We start from the raw sequence: 23,633 nt of genomic DNA, 5'->3' as shown, positions 1-23,633 counted from the left end.
AGTAGACAGCGGAGTGCCACAGGGCGCCAATACTTTTTCTCATATATATATAAACGACATGCCCGAGGGAGTGAACAGCTACATAAATCTGTTTGCAGATGATGCGAAACTGTGCAGAGTCATAAAACAAAAAGAGGATTTTGAAATACTGCAGGAAGACTTAAACAAGATCTGGAAATGGAGTAAAAAATGGGAGATAGAATTCAATGTGGACAAAAGCCATGTCATGGAAATGGGAAAAAGTGAAAGACGACCAGTGGGAATCTATAAGATGGGAGATGGAGTAGAACTAGAAAAAGTAAAAAAGGAAAAGGACTTGGGAGTGATGATGAAAGAAAACAATCAACCAGTAAGCCATATTGATAGAATTTTCAGAGAGACGTATAATTTGCTAAGGAATATTGGATTACCATTTCACTACATGGACAAAGAAATGATGAAGAAATTGATAAGTAGTAAAATGAGATCCAGATTGGAATATGCAGGAGTTGTGTGGACCCCCCATAAAAAGAAACACATAAAGAAATTGGAGAGACTACAAAAAATGGCTACAAGAATGGTTCCAGAATTTAAAGGGATGACATATGAGGAGAGACTAAAAGCTATGAATCTACCAACCCTGGAACAGAGAAGAGAGAGAGGGGATCTGATACAAGTTTATAAATGGATTAACGGAATGGATCAATTGGATAATGAAAAACTAATCCTGAGAGAAGAATATGACATTAGAAGCACAAGATCACATACTAAGAAACTAAGGAATGGAAGATGTCTGAGAGATGTTAAAAAATATAGTTTCCTGCAAAGATGTGTTGAGACTTGGAACAGTTTGAGTGAGGAAGTGGTGTCAGCAATGAGTGTGCATTGTTTTAAAGAAAAATTGGATAAGTGTAGATATGGAGACAGAACCACACGAGCATAAAGCCCAGGCCCTGTAAAACTACAACTAGGTAAATACACACACACACACACACACACACACACACAATAGCGTTGCTCCAAGCATCAGCTGATCCCCGCTACCTGTTGTTTGTGTTTGCAGAGGCCTGGGCGAGTAGTGTAGACTCGTCTTCATGTATACAGTGTTAGAGAAGCATGAGTAAGGAAGAGATTACATCTAAATGCAGGTATGAGACCAGGGAAAGAATGGAAGAAGAGGATGAATATGTTGATGAGGGTGAAAGCGCATTCAAAGGTTTTGATATGGCAAATACTTCCCTATTTAAGAAAGTGTTGGCTATTAAATGTTAGATAAATGGATAAAGGAGAGTATGGGAGTTAAAGAGAATGAAGAACAGGAAAAAAAGTTCCAGAAATTGAAAGAAAGGATAAAAAGAGTGGAAGAAAATGAAGCTAGTCTAAGAGCAGAAAATGAGGAACTGAAAAAAGAAATAGCTAAGTACAAGAAACAGATGGAAGAAGGACTCGGTAAAACTGAAAAAGAAAAAGGGGAACAAAGATCTAGTAAACAAAGAAGAGGAAAGAGTACAGGACATGATTAAAAAAGAAGTACAAGCATGGAGAGTCCAAGATAAGAAAGACAAGAAAATTTTTCAGGAAGTGTTTCAAGAACAGTTGAAAGAAAGAGATGAGAATATGGCAAACAAAATCATAGGAGTCCTTAAGAAAAAGAAAATCTAGTAAGGGAAATTGCAGAAAAAAAGTGTAATTATTTTTGACCTGAAAAGAAAAATGTAAAATATAGACTAAGAAGGGAAAGAGAGGAAATTAAATCATTCAAAGATCTACTAAAGAATCTAAATGACGAGGATAGACAGAACTTAGAAGAGGAGGTAAAAGAAATCCACAGAATGAGACCATATCAAGAATGAACAGTGAGACCAATTAAGATACTACTAAAATCACAAGCAGCAACAGAAGAAATACTATATAGAACAACAAAACTCAGAGAAACAGAAGGTTGCAAGGATATATATATATATATATATATATATATATATATATATATATATATATATATATATATATATATATATATATATATATATATATATATATATATATATATATATATATATATATATATATATATATATATATATATATATATATATATAAAGAAAAATAGAAATGAGGAAGAAAGGAAGAGACACAACGAACTGATGGCAGAAGCAAGGGAAAAAAATAATGAAAGGTCAGAGGAGGAGAAGAAGGCATTTTTTTTTAAGAATTATAGGAGACAGGATAAGGAAATGGTATATAAAAGAGAAAGAAGAGAAAAAAAAAGGAGCAAATTTAACTAAAAATGATAAGAACAAGAGATTAAAAATGATGTATACGAACATAGATGGGGTTTTATCAAGTAAATTAGAATTAAGAGATTACATAAAGAAAGAAGAACCAGATATTGTATGCCTGGTTGAAACAAAATTAAATGAGGCAATAAAAATAGACATAGATAAAATATAATATATGGAGGAGAGACAGAGTGGGTAAAGGAGAAGGAGGAGTCATGATGATGTTAAGGAAGGAGATAGTGGTAAACCAAGTGGAGTGTGGGGAAGGAAAAGCAGAAGTACTGTATATTAAGATACATATTAATAAAAAAGAGTTAACAATCATTGTAACATATGTGCCACCAAAAACAAATTCATGGACCAATCAAGAATATAAAGACATGATAGATGACACAATAAGGAGTCTGATGAGAATCATTAAAGAAAGGAAAAAAGTTATATTAGTAAGAGATTTCAACTGTAAGGAGGTGGACTGGGAAAATTATGAAAGTGGTATGGGGGAAGAAGCCTGGGGAGATAGATTCATGAACCTAATGATAGATTGATATGATGGACCAGAGAGTAAAGGAAAACACAAGATTTAGAGGAAACGATGAGCCGGCGAGATTGGACCTAAATTTTACAAGGGGTATACAAATGAACGATGATATAAGATATAAGTGCCCATTGGGAAAGAGTGACCATGTAATATTAGAAATGGATATAGAAGAGGCAAAGGAAGACAGAGATGAATCATTCAAAGGAGACCGATTAAACTACAGAAAGGCTGATATTGAGAACCTCAAGAACTATTATAAAAACGTTAACTGGGAGGAGATGGAAAACTCAGAGACGGTGCAAGAGAAATATAACTTATTTTGGAAATATACAAAACAGGAGTCAGGGAATATGTCCCGAAATATAGACTTAAAAAAGAAGGAAAGAAAGATTGGTTTAACGAAAGGTATGCTAGGGCAAAGGAGAAAAGAGATGGAACATGGAAAAGGTGGAGGAAAAATAGAAATACAGAAAATAAGGAAAACTTCAAAACAGCGAGAAATGAATATGCTAAGGTGAGGAAGGAAGAAGAAAGGAACTATGAAATGGACATTGTCGAAAAATGTAAGGAGCAATCAAAATTGTTCTACAGATTCATAAATGGTAAAATAAAACAAAAAGAAACAATAGAAAGATTAATAGGAGAGAACAGGATGGTGAAAGACCCAAAAAGTATGGCAGAACTGTTAAATAGTAAATTTCAGGAGGTCTTTATCAAGGAATCCAAATTCAAAAGACCACAGGATAATAAAGAGACTGTCTATATGAAAGAGATTAAAGTAACCAAGCTTGAAATAAAAGAGTTGATGACGGAATTAGATAAGAGAAGGCAGTGGGACCAGATGAAGTCTCAGTCAGAATATTAAAAGAATGTAAGGAAGAACTAGCAAGTCCTATATACAACATCATAAAATGCTCAATAGAAAATGGAACAGTACCAGTGGAGTGGAAAAGAGCTGAGGTGGTTCCCATATATAAGAGCAGAAGGAAGGAAGAACCTTTAAATTACAGACCAGTATCACTAACTAGTATAATATGTAAGATGTGTGAAAGAGTAATAAAGACACAATGGATGGAGTTTCTTGAAGACAACAAATTATTATCAAATAGCTAATTTGGTATTAGAAAAGGTCAGTTGTGTGTAACAAATTTACTGAGTTTCTACTTGAGAATAGTTGATAGAGTACAAGAGAGAGAGGGATGGATTGACTGTATTTATTTGGATTTAAAAAAGGCATTTGATAAAGTCCCACATGAAAGATTACTGTGGAAGTTAGAGGAGAAGGGTAGCTTAAAAGGAAGCACATTGAGATGGATGGAAAATAATTTGAGGGGAAGAGAAATAAGGACGGTAGTTAAAGATATGAAGTCCAAGTGGAAAGCAGTAGAAAGTGGAGTGCCGCAGGGGTCAGTATTGGCACAAATACTTTTTCTCATATATACAAATGACATGCCAGAGGGAGTGAACAGCTACATAAATCTGTTTGCGGACAATGCGAAAATGTGCAGAGTTATAAAGCCAAAAAAGGATTGTGAAATACTGCAGGAAGACTTAAAAAAGATCTGGAAATGGAGTAAAAAATGAGAGATGGAATTCAATATGGATAAAAGCCATGTCATGGAAATAGGAAAGACGACCAATGGGAATCTATAAGATGAGAGATGGAGTAGAAGTAGAAAAGGTAAAAAAAGGAAAAGGACTTGGGGATGACGATGGAAGAAAACAATCAACCAGTAAGCCATATTGATAGAATTTTCAGAGAGACATAATTTACTAAGGAATATTGGATTAGCATTTCACTATACAGTAAACCCTCGCTTGACGAACATCTCTAGGGACGAACAATTCGGGAGACAACCAAAAAATTAGTCAATATATCAACCCAGGGGACGAACGATATTTCGGGGGATGAACGCGGGCAGGCGAGCCGTTTGTGTGATAGCCAACCCAGCTATCATACAACAACAAAACAATACAAAAGCACAAAAGAAAATAGAAACAGGAACATACAAAAAATATTACATAAAATAATCTCCATGCCACCACGATTTTCTCCGGTTTTTCCTGGGCATGGTGATGTTACCGGCGCGCTCTACTGTAGCTTCCTCAGCGTTATCCTCTCTGCTATAACGGGGCGCCACATAGCAGCACTGACTTGTGACGCTACAAACCTGTTGTGTAGCTCTGGCACACTGCACACATCCAAAGTCCTCTCTCATGACTTTCTTTTCGGATCTTGTCTGTCTTCCTCCCCATCCTCCTCTCCTCCATTCCATCATGCCATCAACGTCCAGTCTCTCAAGTAAATAACGTTTTCTTTTTTATTAATTTTATTATCATTTTGATAGCATTTAGGTAAGTAAAACAATTTAGGCTTTCTATAATTATTTTGTTTATGTCATGCATACATCAAAGGTCTATTTTGAATGGGTTTTATGAACAAAAGTATGATTTTTTGGGGGGTCTGGAACGGATTAATGGTATTTCAATACATTCTTATGGGAAAAATTGATTCAGGGGACGTACAAATCGGGTGACGAACAGGATTTAGGAACGAATTATGGTCGTGAGCTGAGGTTTTACTGTATGAACAAAGAAATGATGAAGAAATTGATAAGTACTATAATAAGACCCAGATTGGAATATGCAGGAGTTGTGTGGATCCCCCATAAAAAGAAACACATAAGGAAATTGGAGAGACTACAAAAAATGGCTGCAAGAATGAAGTTAAAGGGATGACATATGAGGAGAGACTAAAGGCTATGGATCTACCAACCCTGGAACAGAGAAGGGAGAGAGGGGATCTGATACAAGTTTATAAATTGATCAACAGAATGGATAAAGTGGATAATGAGAAACTGATCCTGAGAGAAGAACATGACATTCGAAACACAAGATCGCATAGTAAAAAACTGAGGAAGGGAAGATGTCTGAAAGATGTTAAAAAATATAGTTTCCCGTAAAGATGTGTTTAGACTTGGAACAGTTTGAGTGAAGAAGTGGTGTCAGCAACGAGTGTGCATAGTTTTAAAGAAAAATTGGATAAGTGCAGATATGGAGATGGGGCCACACGAGCGTAAAGCTCAGGCCCCGTAAAACTATGATTAGCTAAATACAACTAGGTAAATACACACACACACACACACACACACACACACACACACACACTGAAGAAGTTTGTACCATATCACAGAAAGAGGACTTTAAATAATAATCAGTGGTTTAATAGAAATTGTGAAGAAGCAAAAAAGAACAAAGAAAAGGCATGGAAGAAACTCAAGAAAAATAATGATGTTTTAAAAAGAGAAGTCTACAAAACAGCAAGGAATAGATATGTTGAAGTAAGGAGAACAGCACAAAAGGAATATGAGCAGAGAGTGGTGGAAAACTGTGATAGTGACTCTAAAATGTTTTACAAATTCATAAATGAAAAACTAAATAAAAGGGAGGCAATAGAAAAAGTAAAAGATGGGGAAGAAGTATATGAGGATGCTAGAGATGTAGCTGAAATATTGAACAACGACTTTTGCAAAGTGTTTATAAAGGAGGAGCATTTTACAGGAGAAAGGCCTACGGAAATAAAGCAAATGCAGGACATCATGGTTACTAAAGAAGATATAAGGAAAATTATAAGTAACTTGGATATTAATAAATCAATGAGGCCTGATGGCATATCTGGGAGCTTGCTAAAAGAATATAAGGATCAATTGTTGAACCCCATATTTGATATTGTGGAAACCTCCATACGAACAGGAATAGTCCTGAAAGAGTGGAAAAGAGCTGACATTGTGCCTATATATAAGAATGGTAGTAGAATGGAACCATTAAATTACAGACCAGTATCATTGACTAGTATATTGTGCAAGGTATGTGAAGAAGTAATTAAAGCTAAGTGAAGTGAGTATCTAGAAAGTGAAAACATTCTGAGCGAAAGGCAGTTTGGTTTCAGAAAAGGAAGATCGTGTGTATCCAATTTATTATGTTTTTATTCAAGAGTGACTGACATACTACAACATAGAGAGGGATGGGTGGATGCTATCTACCTGGACTTGAGAAAGGCCTTAGATAAAGTACCACACAATAGACTGATGTGGAAACTAAAGAAGATTGGAGGAGTAAGCGATAAACTAGCAAAATGGATGGAAAATTACTCAGTGGGAAGAGAAATGCAAACAGTGGTGAAAGAAAAGAAGTCAGAGTGGAAAAAGGTAACCAGTGGAGTTCCACAAGGGTCAGTGCTTGGTCCCATCATGTTTTTTTATTTATGTTAATGATATGCCAGTAGGAATTGACAGTTACATGAATATGTTCACGGACGATACTAAAATTATAAGAAGAGTAAAGAATGTGGAAGATTGTAACAAGTTGCAGGAAGATCTTGATAAAATATATTAGTGGAGTAAAGAGTGGCAGATGGAATTTAATATAAACAAGAGCCATGTTATGAAAATGGGAAGAAGTAGATACAGACCAAACAGGAATTACAGGCTAGGTGATGAAAAAATTGAAGAGACCAATGAGAAGAAAGACCTAGGAGTAACCGTGCAAAACACCTTGTCACCGGAGAAACACATTAACAAGATTTTTGGGAAAACATATAACATGCTTCAAAATATTGGCCTTGCATTCCACTACCTGGATGAGGGAATGATGAAGAAGATACTATGCACTTTAATAAGACCCCAGTTAGAATATACAGCTTGCGTCTGGTCACCGCATATGAAGAAAAATGTAAAGAAGGTGGAAAGGATACAGAGGTTGGCAACAAGGATGGTTCCAGGACTCAGGGAGTTAGACTATGAGGAAAGACTGAGGAAACTGGGGCTGACCACATTAGAAGAGAGAAGAACAAGGGGAGACATGATAACTATGTATAAATTGGTGAACAAGATTGACATATTGGACAGAGAGTTGATAAAGGTGACCACAAGTAATCATCTCCGAAGACATGGAAAAAAACTAATAAAAGACATCTGTTTAAATGACGTGAGAAAATACAGTTTCCTGCATCATAGTATTGATAAGTGGAATAAACTGAGCAGTCATGTCGTTGACGCAGTGTGTGTCAATCAGATGAAAGAAAGATATGACAGGAGTGGCGAAGGAGGCAGGACACAGAGAGCTTAGCTCGGGCCCTGTAATACACAAATAGGTAAATACACACACACACACACACACAAATACACATAGATACAATATACCTGGACATTAAAAAGGCTTTTGGTAAAGTCCCACACAGAAGACTTCTTTGGAAACTAGAGAACATAGGAGGACTGTGTGGAACCTTGTTTGAATGGACAAGAGATTATTTGATGGATAAGGATATGAGAACTGTGATCAGAGATAGGTACATACTCATCTTGGGGTAAAGTAACCAGCAGAGTGCCACAAGGGTCAGTGTTAGCCCCCATTATGTTTCAAGTTTATGTAAATGACATTCACATTTGGATAAACAGTTATGTAAATTTATTTGCTGATGATGCAAAGTTGCTAAGAGTTATCAACACCAGAGAGGACTGTCTGCTGTTGCAGGAAGATTTAAACAAGATCTATGAATGGAGCAAGAAGTGGAAATTAGAATTTAATGCCAAGAAATGCCACATAATGGAACTAGGAAAGAGTAAGAGAAGACCAGTTTGGAACTATTTGATGGGAGAGGAACAAATAATAAAGACTAAAGAAGAAAAAGATCTTGGAGTGATCATACAAGAAAATCAGCCCTGATAAACACATAAGCAAGATATTTGGACTATCATATAAGATGTTGACTAATATAAGAGAGTGGCATTTCATTACTTGGATAAAGATATATGATACACCCAAGGCTGGAATATGCAGAAGCGGTATGGTCTCTGATCTCTAAAAAGGATATAAGAAAATTGGAAAGGATACAGAAGATTGCTACAAAGATGGTACTGGAATTAAAGGACCTCACATATGAAGAACGACTAAAGGAAATGGGACTGCCAACCTTACAAGATAGAAGAGAATGTGGGAACCTAAAATGATAGTGTATAAGATAGCAAATGATATTGAAAAGATAGACAAAGAAGACATGGTGCTGTTGACGGAAGAAGATGGAAGGACAAGAGGACATGAAAAAAAGATCAGGATAAGGCAGTGTGTGAAGGATATATGAAAATAGTTTTTTTACACAGAATGATGGAAAAAGGGAATGCATTGGATAGTGGAATTGTCACAGCATATAGTGTGCATAACTTTAAAGAAAAACTAGATAAATGGAAATATGGAGACAGGACGCTATGAGCCCTGCTCGAACCCTGTACAATACAACTACGTAAATACAGCTAGGCAAATACACACACACACACACACACACACACACACACACATTTTTTAATATCTCTCAGACATCTTCCCTAAAAAGCTGAGAAAGGGAAGATGTCTGAGAGATATTAAAAAATATAGTTTCCCGCAGAGATGTATTGAGACGTGGAACAGTTTAGATGAAGAAGTAGTGTCTGCAAAGAGTGTGCACACTTTTAAAGTAAGTTTGGATAAGTGTAGATATGGAGACGGGGCCACACGAGCATAAAGCCCAGGCCCTGTAAAACTACAACTAGGTAAATACAACTAGGTAAATACACACACACACACACACACACATTTTTTCACTATTTTTTTTAATAAGATAATAAAGAATAGCAATAAAATAGCACAGTTTCATGAAGCTTGCATGGATGAAGCTAGCAAAAGACTAACCTGAAGCAAATGTGTAGTGTGGTCAATAAGAAAGTAATACTGTACAAACTGCAAAACAAATTAGTTAAGTTTTATGTGATAAAGTTAGATAAATGGTGAGTTATACAACTAATGAGGTGTATGAATGTATTCATCAGAATTGTTTCTTCTCAGTTTATGCTCAGATCCATTGAAAATTTGAAATGTTTGGGTTTTTGAGACACCCTTCGTCATTTTCAACTCAAAAAATCAAAATCCACTCTGCTAAACTAAGATTCCCACATGTGCATCTACAAAGATATATTAGCTTGACAGTCAGATCCTTACTTTCATCAAGTCTAAAATTTTTAGTTCTTTTTAATCCATACATTTTATCTGCTCCTCAGGTCAAAAGGTGAGCAGGGTGAACAAGGAATTCCAGGCCTCACACAACCCCCAGGCCAGCCAGGTCTTCCTGGAGATCCAGGTTTCCAAGGACTCCCAGGTCTGCCAGGAAGAAGAGGTGATGTAGGCATCAGTGGATTCCCAGGGCTGCAGGGAAGACCTGGAAGTTTTGGTGCCAAGGTACACTGAAGGTTCATGTATTATTGCAAACTGAAACTGGAAAACCTTTTCTTTCACATCAAACAAAAAAAAATAATGGACTTCTAAAGCTCAACACTATTCCTTTCTAATTCTAGATCGTAAACATTTTATTTCCTTTAGATGACCTGATCAAAAAAGTAATTTGTAAACAAGTCTGCATGAGAAGATAAGATGAGCTACCCCAATTTACTACTACCTCCCTCTTTTATGCTTGTGTTTCCATGTTCATTTTCAATGTTATATCATTGTTTATCAAATATCTTTTGGTAAAAGGACGGGTTGGAGCAGAGAAGATTGAAAATAAACATGGAGAAGCCAAAACTATTGGTGACTGGAAATAAAGCTAGAGAAGGAATTCAATTAGGAAGATGGCCATATGTTTGTTGTGGAAGAGGAATGGGAGTAAACTTTTTTTTTTTTTTTGTAGGAGAGAGGGCAAAAAAAATATTAGAAAAAAAAGGCCCACTTGGGTGCTAATTCTTGAGAAGAAAGAAAAGCGTTAGCCAAAATTAGGGAGCAAATGTCTTGATACCTCTTTTTTAAAAGAAGACAAGTCGTAGGAAGTCAGAAATATAGAAACATGTAGGGAGTTCGTGTGCTTGCATTTGAACTTTCTTTCAGCCTTCCTCACAGTCCCTTTTTGTGGATGCGTGAGCTTACCATTGTGCCCTGTTACTACCTATTATGGGACCTAGGAAACTAATTAGTAAGGCCCAAACCTCAGTTATTTGTGCCTTAGTGAGGGAGAATAAGTTAAATCAAGAAATTGCAGCAAACGCTGGCATAGCTCTCAGAACTGTTCAACGTTGGACCAAAATTTATCATGAGGGAGGAAGAGAAGCTTCGCCACCACCTTACAAGCCTGAAGGGCGTAAGCGCAGTGTGAGCCAGAGAACTCTGAACATTATTTGAAGACAGCGTAAGGTTAACCCTCACATACACAGCAAGGAACTTAAGACCAGGAATCCTGCATTGCTGGCTGGGGTGAGTGAAAGCACTGTGTGGAGATATGTGAAACGTGATTTGGGATGCTGAAGTTGTTGCGCAGTTTCAAAAACTTGCCTCACACCTGGTCATCGTAACAGAAGGCTTGCATTTGTGTCTCAGCACAAATATTGGGACATAGATAAGTGGTGTAGGGTACTTTGGTCAGATGAGGCAAGTTTTCAGGTTGCAGACAACCAGAGAAACCATGTGTACCGCAGACCCGGTAGTAACCGTTACGATCCATACAACACAACACACATATTAAAACCCAGATTCTTTGATGGTGTGGAGTTGTTTTTTTCTTATTATGGTCTTGGAAAATTAATGATTTTGCCTAAGAATGTTCATATGAACCAAAATAACTACTTTGAGCTAATTCTAGATGAGTTAGATGAGTGTATGGAAAAATGCAATGCTGATACCTTCATGCAAGATGGTGCACCATGCCATACGGCAAAGTTAATTGTTGACTGGTTTGATTTTTGCAATGTCAGCTTTTTAAAACCTTGGCCCACAAATTCACCATACCTTAACCATATAGAAAGTCTCTGGGCATACATAAAACTGAAGCTAAAGGAGAGAGATAACTCTTCCCTCCCACGCCTCCAAGCCACTATTCAGGACATATGGGACAATATTGATGCTCAGTATCTTCACCACCTGGGTGATTCACTTCCCAAGAGACTCAAAAAGGTCAAGAAGGCACAAGGGCACCCTATCAATTACTAGTTTAGGTGAATACCCTCATTGAAACATATTTTCTGTGTCATTAATCTCCTACACAGGATGTCACAGGTACCGCACCTTCCGCTCTGACCAGCAGTGTACAGGGGCAGATGAGAATCATGTACACTCAACTCTCAAAACAACAGACAAATGCGTGCACGACCCTGTCCGTAGATTGCAAAAGTCCGTTCTTTGCAAAAGTACGTAAAAAACTGTATAAAATGTACGTAAAATACTGTGTAATCATTAAGAAATCATTCAAACAGTATTACAAAGCATTAAGTACAACAAATAACCTGAAATAGATGACATGAGCATGGTCAGTTTAAAAAATATTAATAAACAATGCAGAAAACAAAGTTTACTGGACAATAATTTGCTGGGAACGGACAATTGCGCGCATTTTAATATTCGTCCGTAGATTAAACCGGACTCTAGAATTTGTCCGTAGTTTCCGAAATCCGTTGATGGGAGGTCCGTTGTTTCGAGGGTCAAGTGTACAGAGTTAGCAGTGGGAGGGGCAAGAAAAACTGGTGGAGATGCCTCATAATGCCTAACATCATAGAAGCTGTTTTAGCAAGAGATGAGATGTGAAGTTTCCAGTTAAGATTATGAGTAAAGGACAGACCGAGGATATTCAGTATGGCAGAGGGAGACAATTGAGTGTCATTGAAGAAAAGTGAATAGTTGTCTGGAAGGTTGTGTCGAGTTGATAGATGGAGGAATTGAGGTTTTGAGGCACTGAAAACTACTTGATTTTCTCTGCCCCAATTGGAAATCTTAGAAAGATCAAAAGTCAGGCATTCTGTGGCATCCCTGTATGATCTGATAACTTCCTGAAGGGTTGGTCATCTCTGAAAGGATGTGAAAAGATGTAGGGTGGTATCATCAGTGTAGGAGTGGATAAGGCAAGAAGTTTGGTTAAGAACATCATTAATGAATAATAGAAAGAGAGTGGGTGACAGGGCAGAACCCTGAGGAACACCACTATTAATAGATTTAGGTGTACTATGTGAAACAAATGGTATCACCAATGATGCTCAGGTCTGAGGAATCTGAGAGGGACGTAGTACTTTGTATGTCCAAGATGTATACGGGAGGAGGAAGGTCGTGGTGGTGGTGGTGGCGGCAGTGGTGATGATGAGAATGTTGGGCTGGAGGTGTGTTGGAGAAGGTACAACAGTTCTGCTTCTTGGAAGATGTGTTGGACTGTGAACTGGGTGCAGAGAGAGCAGTAAGGACAAGAGTAGCAGTTTCATGGGGAAGATGGCTAAAAATTATCAGTTTATTGGTAAATTACAGTATAAAACTGAGGATCAGGGGAAGGGTATATGAAGCCTGTGTCAGATCTGTTCTTCTATACAGAACAGAAACATGGGTGCTGACAAACAGACTGACAGACATTCTATGTAGCTATGACCACAGGATGCTGAGATACATGGCAAAAGTGAGGTGGTAAGACAGGAGGTCCAGCAGTGAAATAGTGGAAATGTGTGAATTTAAAGACCCCCTCTGTTGAGCTGAGGAAGAGAAGACTGAGATGATTCAGAGGAGGGGTGTTGAGAGAGGTGGAAGAGTTGAGGGAGGGAGGCCAACAGCCAGTAGGAAGCCCAAAGAAAGGGTAAATAGAGTCTGTGACAGAGGTTATGAATTTGCTAGGAAAAGAAGAAGAAATGGCACAAGATTGTCAGTTGTGAAAAGCAGTCATCAACCATCCAACCCCACCTTGATGGGAAAATGCAGACGTTATACAAAAATTATGATGATGTGGATGATTGTTTATCAGATATCTTTTGGTAGTCAGCTATTTATCTCAGTGAGTGATGCTCGTGTTGGCCACGACAGACACTGATGTATTCAAAAGCCTTGCGTGATACGGCGGGGTTTTCAAACTTGGAAAAAATTACCTGGATAAAATTTCGTTAAAACGAGTTTGGTGTTCGTTAAATGAGCAGATGATATTAAAATGAAACCTTCATTGTAGCAAAATTTCGTTATGTGAACCTACATTAAGTGGGGTTATATATATATATATATATATATATATATATATATATATATATATATATATATATATATATATATATATATATATATATATATATATATATATATATATATATATATATATATATATATATATATATATATATATATATATATATATATATATATATATATATATATATATATATATATATATATATATATATATATATATATATATATATATATATATATATATACATCTCATACACACACACACACACACACACACACACACAGTATACAAACATAGATGGGATTTTATCTAGTAAATTAGAATTAAGAGATTACATAAAGAAAGAAGAACCAGATATTGTATGCCTGGTGGAAACAAAGTTAAATGAGGCAATAAAATAGACATAGATAAAAGGTATAATATATGGAGGAGAGATAGAGTGGGTAAAGGAGGAGGAGGAGTCATGATGATGTTAAGGAAGGAGATAGTGGTAAATCAAGTGGAGTTTGGGAAGGAAAATCAGAAATACTGTATGTTAAGATGCATATTAACAAAAGGAGTTAACAATCATTGGAACATATGTGCCACCAAAACAAACTCATGGACTAACCAAGAATATAGAGACATGATAGATGACACAATAAGGAGTCTTACAAGAATCATTAAGGAAAGGAGAAAAGTGATATTGGTAGGAGATTTCAACTGTAAGGAGGTAGACTGGGAAAATTATGAAAGTGGTATGGGGAAGATGCCTGGGAGATAGATTCCTGAACCTAATGATAGATAATTTGATGGTCCAAAGAGTAAAGGAAAACACAAGATTCAGAGGAAACGATGAGCCGGCAAGATTAGACCTAGTTTTTACAAGGGATATACCAATTAACGATGATATAAGATACAAGTGCCCATTGGGAAAGAGTGACCATGTAATATTAGAGATGGATATAGAAGAAGGAAAGGAAGATAGAGATGAATCATACAAAGGAGACCGATTAAATTACAGAAAGGCTGATATTGAGAATCTCAAGAACTATTTTAAAACGTAAACTGGGAGGAGATGGAAAACTCATTAACGGTTCAAGAGAAATATAACTTATTTTTGGAAATATACAAAACTGGGGTCAGGAATATGTTCTGAAATATAGACCTAAAGAAGAAGGAAAGAAAGATTGGTTTAATGCAAGATGTGCTAGGGCAAAGGAGAAACGAGATGGAGCATGGAAAAGGTGGAGAAGAAACAGAAATCCAGAAAATAAGGAAAACTTCAAAACAGCAAGAAATGAATATGCTAAGGTGAGAAAGGAAGAAGAAAAGAACTATGAAAAGGACATTGTCGAAAAATGTAAGGAACAACCAAAATTGTTCTACAGATTCATAAATGGAAAAATAAGACAAAAAGAAACAATAGAAAGGTTAAAAGGAGAAAACGGAATGGTGGAAGACCCAAAAAGTATGGCAGAACTGTTAAATAGTAAATTTCATGAGGTCTTTACTAAGGAATCCAAATTTGAAAGACCACAGGGTAATAGAGAGACTGTCTATATGAAAGAGATTAAAGTAACCAAGCTTGACGGAATTGGATGAGGAAAAGGCAATGGGACCGGATGAAGTCTCAGGCAGAATACTGAAAGAATGTAGGGAAGAACTAGCAAGTCCAATATACAACATCATAAAATGCTCAATAGAAAATGGAACAGTGCCAGTGGAGTGGAAAAGAGCTGAGGTGGTTCCCATATATAAGAGCGGAAGGAAGGAAGAACCTTTAAATTACAGACCGGTATCACTAACTAGTGTAATATGCAAGATGTGTGAAAAGTAATAAAGAAGCAATGGGTCGAGTTTCTTGAAGACAACAAAATATTATCAAATAGCCAATTTGGTTTTAGAAAAGGTCGGTCATGTGTAACAAATTTATTGAGTTTCTACTCTAGAATAGTTGATAAAGTACAAGAGAGAGAGGATGGGTTGACTGTATTTATTTAGATCTAAAAAGGCTTTTGATAAAGTGCCACATGAAAGATTACTATGGAAGTTAGAGGAGAAGGGTGGCTTAAAAGGAAGCACATTGAGATGGATGAAGAATTACTTAAGGGGAGAGAAATAAGGACGATAGTTAAAGATATGAAGTCCAAGTGGAGAACAGTAGACAGCGGAGTGCCACAGGGGTCAGTATTGGCACCAATACTTTTCTCGTATATATAAATGACATGCCAGAGGAGTGAACAGCTACATAAATCTGTTTGCGGACGATGCGAAACTGTGCAGAGTCATTAAACAAAAGAGGATTGTGAAATACTACAGGAAGACTTAAACAAGATCTGGAAATGGAGCAAAAAATGGGAGATGGAATTCAATGTGGACAAAAGCCATGTCATGGAAATGGGAAAAAGTGAAAGACAACCAGTGGGAATCTATAAGATGGGAGATGGAGTAGAACTAGAAAAAGTAAAAAAGGAAAAGGACTTGGGAGTGACAATGGAAGAAAATAATCAACCAGTAAGCCATATTGATAGAATTTTCAGAGAGACGTATAATTTGCTAAGGAATATTGGAGTAGCATTTCACTATATGGACAAGGAAATGATGAAGAAATTGATAAGTACTAAAATAAGACCTAGATTGGAATATGCAGGAGTTGTGTGGACTCCCATAAAAAGAAACACATAAGAAAATTAGAGAGACTACAAAAATGGCTACAAGAATGGTTCCAGAATTTAAAGGGATGGCATATGAGGAGAGACTAAAGGCAATGGATCTACCAACCTTGGAGCAGAGAAGAGAGAGAAGGGATCTGATACAAGTTTATAAATTGATTAACAGAATGGATGAAGTGGATAATGAGAAACTGATCCTGAGAGAAGAATATGACTTTAGAAGCACAATATCGCATAGTAAGAAACTAAGGAAGGGACGATGTCTGAGAGATGTTAAAAAATTTTGTTTCCCGCAAAGATGTGTTGAGACTTGGAACAGTTTGAGTGAGGAAGTGGTGTCAGCAAAGAGTCATAGTTTTAAAGAAAAATTGGATAAGTGTAGATATGGAGACGGGACCACACGAGCATAAAGCCCAGGCCCTGTAAAACTACAACTAGGTAAATACTGTTGCTCCTGAGAATCAGCTGATCTACACTACCTGTTGTTTGGGTTTGCAGTGGCCTGGGCAAGTAGTGTAGACTCGTTTTACATGAATACAGCGTTACAAAATCATGAGTAAGGAAGAGATTCCATCTAAATGCAGGTATGAGACACGGGAAAGAATGAAAGATGATGATGACTATGTTGATGAGGGTGAAAGAGCATTTGAAGGCTTTGATACAGCACATACTTCACTATTTAATAGAGTGTTGACTATTGAACATAAATTAGATAAATGGATAAAGGAGAGTATGGGAATGAAAGAGAGTGAAGAACAGGAAAAAGAGCTCCAGAAATTGAAAGAAAGGATAAAAAGAGTAGAAGAAAATGAAACTAGGCTAAGAACAGAAAATGGAGAATTAATAAAGGAAGTAGCTAACTACAAGAAATTGATGGAAGAAGGACTCAGTAAAGCTGAGAATTGAAAAGAGAAGCTGAAAGATCTAGTTAACAAAGAAGAGGAAAGAGTACAAGACGTGATTAAAGAAGAAGTACAGGCATGGAGAATCCAAGATAAGAAAGACAAGGAATCATTTCAGGAAGTATTTCAAGAACAGTTGAAAGAAAGAGATGAAAATATGACAAACAAAATGACAGGAGTCCTGAAGAAAAAAGAAAATTTAGTAAGAGAAATTGCAGAAAAGAAAGTGTAATTATTTTTGGCCTGAAAGAAAAAAAATGTTAAATATAGACCAAGAAGGGAAAAGGACGAAATGAAATCAGTAAAAGACCTACTAAAACATCTAAATGACGAGGATAGACAGAACTTAGAAGAGAAAGTAGAAGAAATCCATAGAATGGGACCATATCAAGAAGGAACAGTGAGACCAATTAAGATACTACTAAAATCACAAGCAGCAACAGAAGAAATACTATATAGAAAACAAAACTCAGAGAAACAGAAAGTTGCAAATATATATATATATATATATATATATATATATATATATATATATATATATATATATATATATATATATATATATATATATATATATATATATATATATATATATATATATATATATATATATATATATATATATATATATATATATATATATATATATATATATATATATATATATATATATATATATATATATATATATATATATATATATATATATATATATATATATATATATATATATATATATATATATATATATATATATATATATATATATATATATATATATATATATATATATATATATATATATATATATATATATATATATATATATATATATATATATATATATATATATATATATATATATTTAAATAGAAAAATAGAAACGAGGAGGAAAGGAAAAGACACAACGAACTGGTGGCAGAAGCAAGAGAAAAAAATAATGAAAGGTCAGAGGAGGAGAAGAAGGCATTTTTTTGGAGAATTATAGGAGACAGGGTAAGGAAATGACATATAAAAGAGAAGGAAGAGAAAATAATGGAGCAAGTTTAATTAAAAATGATAAGAACAAGAGATTAAAAATGATGTATACAAACATAGATGGGGTTTTATCAAGTAAATTAAAATTAAGAGATTACATAAAGAAAGAACCAGATATTGTATGTCTGGTTGAAACAAAATTAAATGAGGCAATAGAAATAGACATATATAATAATTATAATATATGGAGGAAAGACAGAGTGGGTAAAGGAGGAGGAGGAGTCATGATGATGTTAAGAAAAGAGATGGTGGTAAATCAAGTGGAGTTTGGGGAAGGAAAATCAGAAATACTGTATATTAAGATGCATATTAATAAAAAGGACTTAACAATCATTAGAAAATATGTGCCACCAAAAACAAATTCATGGACCAATCAAGAATATAAAGACATGATAAATGACACAATAAGGAGTCTTACAAGAATTATTAAAAAAAGGAGAAAAGTGATATTATTAGGAGATTTCAACTGTAAGGAGGTGGACTGGGAAAATTATGAAAGTGGTATGGGGGAAGAAGCCTGGGGAGATAGATTCCTGAACCTAATGATAGATAATATGATGGTCCAAAGAGTAAAGGAAAACACAAGATTCAGAGGAAACGGTGAGCCAGCGAGATTGGACCTAGTTTTTACAAGGGATATACAAATGAACAATGATATAAGACATAAGTGCCCATTGGGAGAGAGTGACCATATAATATTAGAAATGGATATAGAAGAGGGAAAGGAAGATAGAGACGAATCATACAAAGGAGACCGATTAAATTACAGAAAGGCTGATATTGAGAACCTCAAAAGCTATTTTAAAAACGTAAACTGGGAGGAGATGGAAAACTCAGAAATGGTGCAAGAGAAGTATAACTTATTTTTGGAAATATACGAAACAGGAGTCAGGGAAGAAGGAAAGAAAGATTGGTTTAATGCAAGGTGTGCTAGGGCAAAGGAGAAAAGAGATGGAGCATGGAAAAGGTAAAGAAGAAACAGAAATCCAGAAAATAAGGAAAACTTCAAAACAGCAAGAAATGAATATGCTAAGGTGAGAAAGGAAGAAGAAAGGAACTATGAAAAGAACATTGTCAAAAAATGTAAGGAACAACCGAAATTGTTCTACAGATTCATAAATGGGAAAATAATGCAAAAAGAAACAATAGAAAGGTTTAAAGGAGAGAACAGGATGGTGGAAGACCCAAAAAGTATGGCAGAACTGTTAAATAGTAAATTTCAGGTGGTCTTTACTAAGGAATCCAAATTTGAAAGACCACATGTAAAAAAATTATATATTTTTCTATTAGCTTTTTACAAACCTTGCCCCCAAGAAAGGATTGTTTTGTAATGCATAAAGTGAAATCTTACATGGAATACCAAAAAACAAAGCAGAGACAAGATCGGCCAAAGATGAAGCAGACTTTCACTGCGACTCAGCCGCTTCTTCTTCTTGTGACCCTTTTAGCCTGTGTGTTGTCTTGCACCAGGATATTAAATCTATGTTTCCACTCCTCTATTGCCTGCTATAATGGATATCATATCTTAGTATTCATATACGCTCATGCCATGAGGATAACCTTGACTCTGTGGCACTGAGTGATAGTGAATTACTAATGAAATACCGCGTCAGGGCTAAGGCCGGTGGGGCCATTGGTTCTCGACGGCTCGCGCCAGTTGCGTCTCCTTTGGTTCCGCCCCTTCCTGCTCCTAAGGTGAGTGGTTCCTTTCACTCTTGAGGAATCTTCCGTGGCTGTTGTAGGGGCCGTTGGGGCTCTCGCTAGGGACTCTGCGGAGGTGCCGCTGCAAGTTGGGTCTTGTCTGCAGCGGCACTGGCAGGAGTGGGAGAACATCGGGGCCTGCAAATGGGTGGTCAAGACCCTTCGTTATGGTTACATTTTCCCTTTCCTCATGGATCCTCCCCTCTTGAGCACGCCTGTGGAGTATCCGGCATACAGGGAAGGCTTGGACCGTCATTCAGCTCTGGAGGCCGCGGTTTCCAAGATGCTGATAAAGGGAGGGATAGAACTGGTGGTAGACCGTCAGGCTGGGTTCAATTCTCACATCTTCCTTGTGCCCAAGACCACAGGGGACTGGAGGCTGATTTGCAACCTTTCGGTCTTAAATCGTTTCCTGGTGGTGACCCACTTCCGCATGTAGACTGTTTTGTCAGTGCTAGAGTCAATGGCTAAGGGCGAGTGGATGGTGTCCTTGGACCTGCAGGAAGCTTACTATCAGGTTCCTTTCCACCCTTGGTCACGCAAGTACATGTGGTTCGTCTGGCAGGGCAGAATTTACCAGTTTCAGACTCTGTGCTTTGGCCTTGCCATCACCAAGGTGATGGCTCCCATGTTGGCTTGGGCCCATCGCCTCTCATACCCGTGCATTGCTATCTGGATGATTGGCTGATTTCCGGTCCTTCTTGGGCTTCTGTGTTCTCGGGTGGGGATTCAGGTCAACTGGGCCAAATCCAATCTGTTTCCCAGCCAGAGGAAGCAGTTTTTGGGTGTGGTTCTCAACACTGTCGGAGCCCAAGTCTTCCGATTGCCAGATCGGGTCAACCAATTTCAGGCAGCGGCCTGACAGTTTCTGCTAGCCAAGGCTCCACCAGTGTCCCTTTGGAGGTCTTTGTTGGGACATCTTGGGTCCGTAATATGGTTAGTGCCTGTAGGGCTTCTGCGGATGCGGGCTCTGCAGTGGTGCCTAAAGAGGCATTGGTGGGCTGCTTCTTACCCAGATTGGTGGCAAGGTGGCTCCAAGTCGTCAGTGTTTGCAAGACCTTGCTTGGTGGTTGATTCCAGATCAACTTTTGTGGTGCCGTCCCCAGAACAAACCCTGTTCTCAGATGCTTCCCAGCTTGGGTGGGGAGCTCACCTGGGAAATTCTCTGGCTTCCGGAGTCTGGACTGTGGAGGAGCAGGGGATCAACATAAATCATCTGGAGCTTTCGGCAGTCTTTTGGGCTCTCCTGAGTTTTCAGCAGGCCTTCTCGGGATCGGTGTTGTCTGTGATGTCCGACAACTCGACAGTGGTCGCCTATCTCAGGAAGTCCGGGGGTACTTGTTCCGAACCTCTGCCAGCCTTAGGAGGGACAGTTCTCCAGTGGTGCAAGAGCCATTCCATCTCTCTATGCCCTGTTTTTGTTCCAGGACGCCGCAATGTAATGGCAGGTGTGCTCAGTCGGGAGTGTGTCGGTTCAGAGTGGACCCTACATTCCAAAGTTTGCAGGAAAGTCTTCCAGGTGTGGGGGTCTCCTCTGGTAGATCTGCTTGCCACGCCACTGACTCGTCATCTGCCACTGTATGTATCTCCTCTTCCGGATCAGGGAGCCTGCCGACAGGATGCGTTCTCTTTTCCGTGGGATGGTCTGTATCTGTACGCCTTTCCACCGTTCATTCTAACCCACTGTGTTCTGGTGAGGGTTCATGAGTCACAGGCTGTGCCTATGACACTAGTGGTGCCTCTTTGGCCTCAGGCTGACTGGTTTCCCATGTTGCTGGACCTGCTCGTGGACAGTCCCCGGGTTCTTCCCATCTGGCGGTCACTCCTTCAACAACCTCACCATCCCCTCTTCCATGGTTCTCCAGAGAAGCTCCATCTTCACGTGTGGTGATTCTCCAGTGTCTCATCTGAGCGCGAGGTTTTTCATGCAAGGCTGCTAAGTTCATGTCTCAACCAGTCAGACAGTCCTCTGCCTCAGTTTACCAGGCGAAGTGGAGAGTCTTTTGTGATTGGTGTGAGTCAAGGGGTTTGGATCTGTGCTCTGCCTCTGTAGTGCAGCTGGCAGATTTTTTTCACTTTCCTTTTTGAGTCTAAGCGCCTGTCAGTGTCAGCAATTAGGGGTTATTGTTGTGCCTTAGCTCCTGTTCTGCGTCAGTCAGGCATAGACCTTTCCACCGATCCAGACCTTTCTTCTCTGTTCTGCTCCTTTGTGGTCTCTTGTCCACCATGTTCACCTCGGTTACCTGCCTGAGTCCTTTCTCCAGTCCTTCAGTCCTTGTTACATCCTCCTTATGAGCCCTTTGCGGACAGCCTCGCTGAGAGATGTCTTGCTTAAGACCGTGTATCATAAGCGCTCACTTCAGCTCGTCAGGTTAGTGGGCTTCACGGCCTGTCGGCTGAGGTGCATCACTCTAAGGGTTGAACGTCCATGAGCTTTTCCTTCGCCCCCGATTTCCTGGTTAAGACTCGGTGTCTGAGCCAGCATTCCTTCGACGAGTTCACTATTCCTGCTCTTCTTGATTTTGTCAGGAAAGATGAGGTAGACTGCCTTCTTTGTCCAGTTCGGGCGGTCCATGAGTATCTTCACAGGACTAGGGATTGTTGGCCGGCCTGCTCTAGGTTGTTGGTTACAGTTTTGGATCCCAGACGAGCTGTCCACCCTTGTCTAAGTGGATTTGTCAGGTGATTCAGAGGGCCTATGTGAGTGTCTCGGAGAAGGAGTCATGCGTTCTGCATTCTGAAAGTGAACACACATGAGGTTCAGGCTATTGCGACCAGTGTTTTCTTTAGAAAAGTTAAGAGTCAGGACTTGGTCCTCAAGGCTGGTACGTGGAAGAGTATGACCACCTTTGCCTCCTTTTACCTAAGGGATGTTACTCATAGGTATTTAAATACTTGTACTTTTTCCCTTGGGCCAATAGTTTCAGCGCTGAGGGCTGTTCACTGATGTTGGTTTTGATTCATTCTGGTTTTTCCTTGTTGTCATCAACAAGATTTACGGGTACGTTATTTTTCCGTTTTCGGGGTTTTGGCAATTTTGGAGGTCGTGTCTTCCATCTTCGGGGTTCAGTTACACCCTCCTACCTATACTTGGGAATCTGGCATATGTAATTACATATGGGTAATTAGTACATGTAGCAACAAAATAGTTTTTTATAGTAAAAACTTTTTTTGTGAATATACTTACCCATATGTAATTACATAGTATGAGATTCCCTTCCTCCCTCCCCTGTGTATTTCTGTCAATTTTGGCAGAAAAGATCTGAGGTTTGGTTGGCCAGCTGGGCTGGTGGTTCCAGGCGCGCATGCGCACGGAGGTGACGTGGAACTTCTATAGGCATGATCTCTATATATAGAGGTACTGGTTGATTTTCTGTGCTAAGTGTGGGAATAATGTCATATAGGCATGTGTAATTACATATGGGTAAGTATATTTACAAAAAAGTTTTTACTTTAAAATTTTTTTTTTTATACCATGATGGCTTTTCACAGGAATTTATGGGCTAAAGGGGCTACTTTTAGGGCTAACTCCTATCTCAA

General features: G+C 37.9%; 1 protein-coding gene across 1 annotated transcript in view; it reads left to right on the top strand.

The window, feature by feature from the left end:
- Nucleotides 1-23,633, top strand: part of LOC123513269 (collagen alpha-5(IV) chain-like) — a 116,522-nt gene that overhangs the window by 74,741 nt on the left and 18,148 nt on the right. Inside the window, exon 17 of the mRNA XM_045270339.1 lies at nucleotides 9,885-10,062. Coding sequence (XP_045126274.1) covers nucleotides 9,885-10,062 — 178 coding nt within the window. The remainder of the gene's footprint in view (nucleotides 1-9,884; nucleotides 10,063-23,633) is intronic.

The sequence above is a fragment of the Portunus trituberculatus genome, chromosome 35, assembly GCF_017591435.1.
Source record: "Portunus trituberculatus isolate SZX2019 chromosome 35, ASM1759143v1, whole genome shotgun sequence".
NCBI lineage: Eukaryota > Metazoa > Arthropoda > Malacostraca > Decapoda > Portunidae > Portunus > Portunus trituberculatus.
This window is presented reverse-complemented; position numbering and strand designations above follow the sequence as displayed.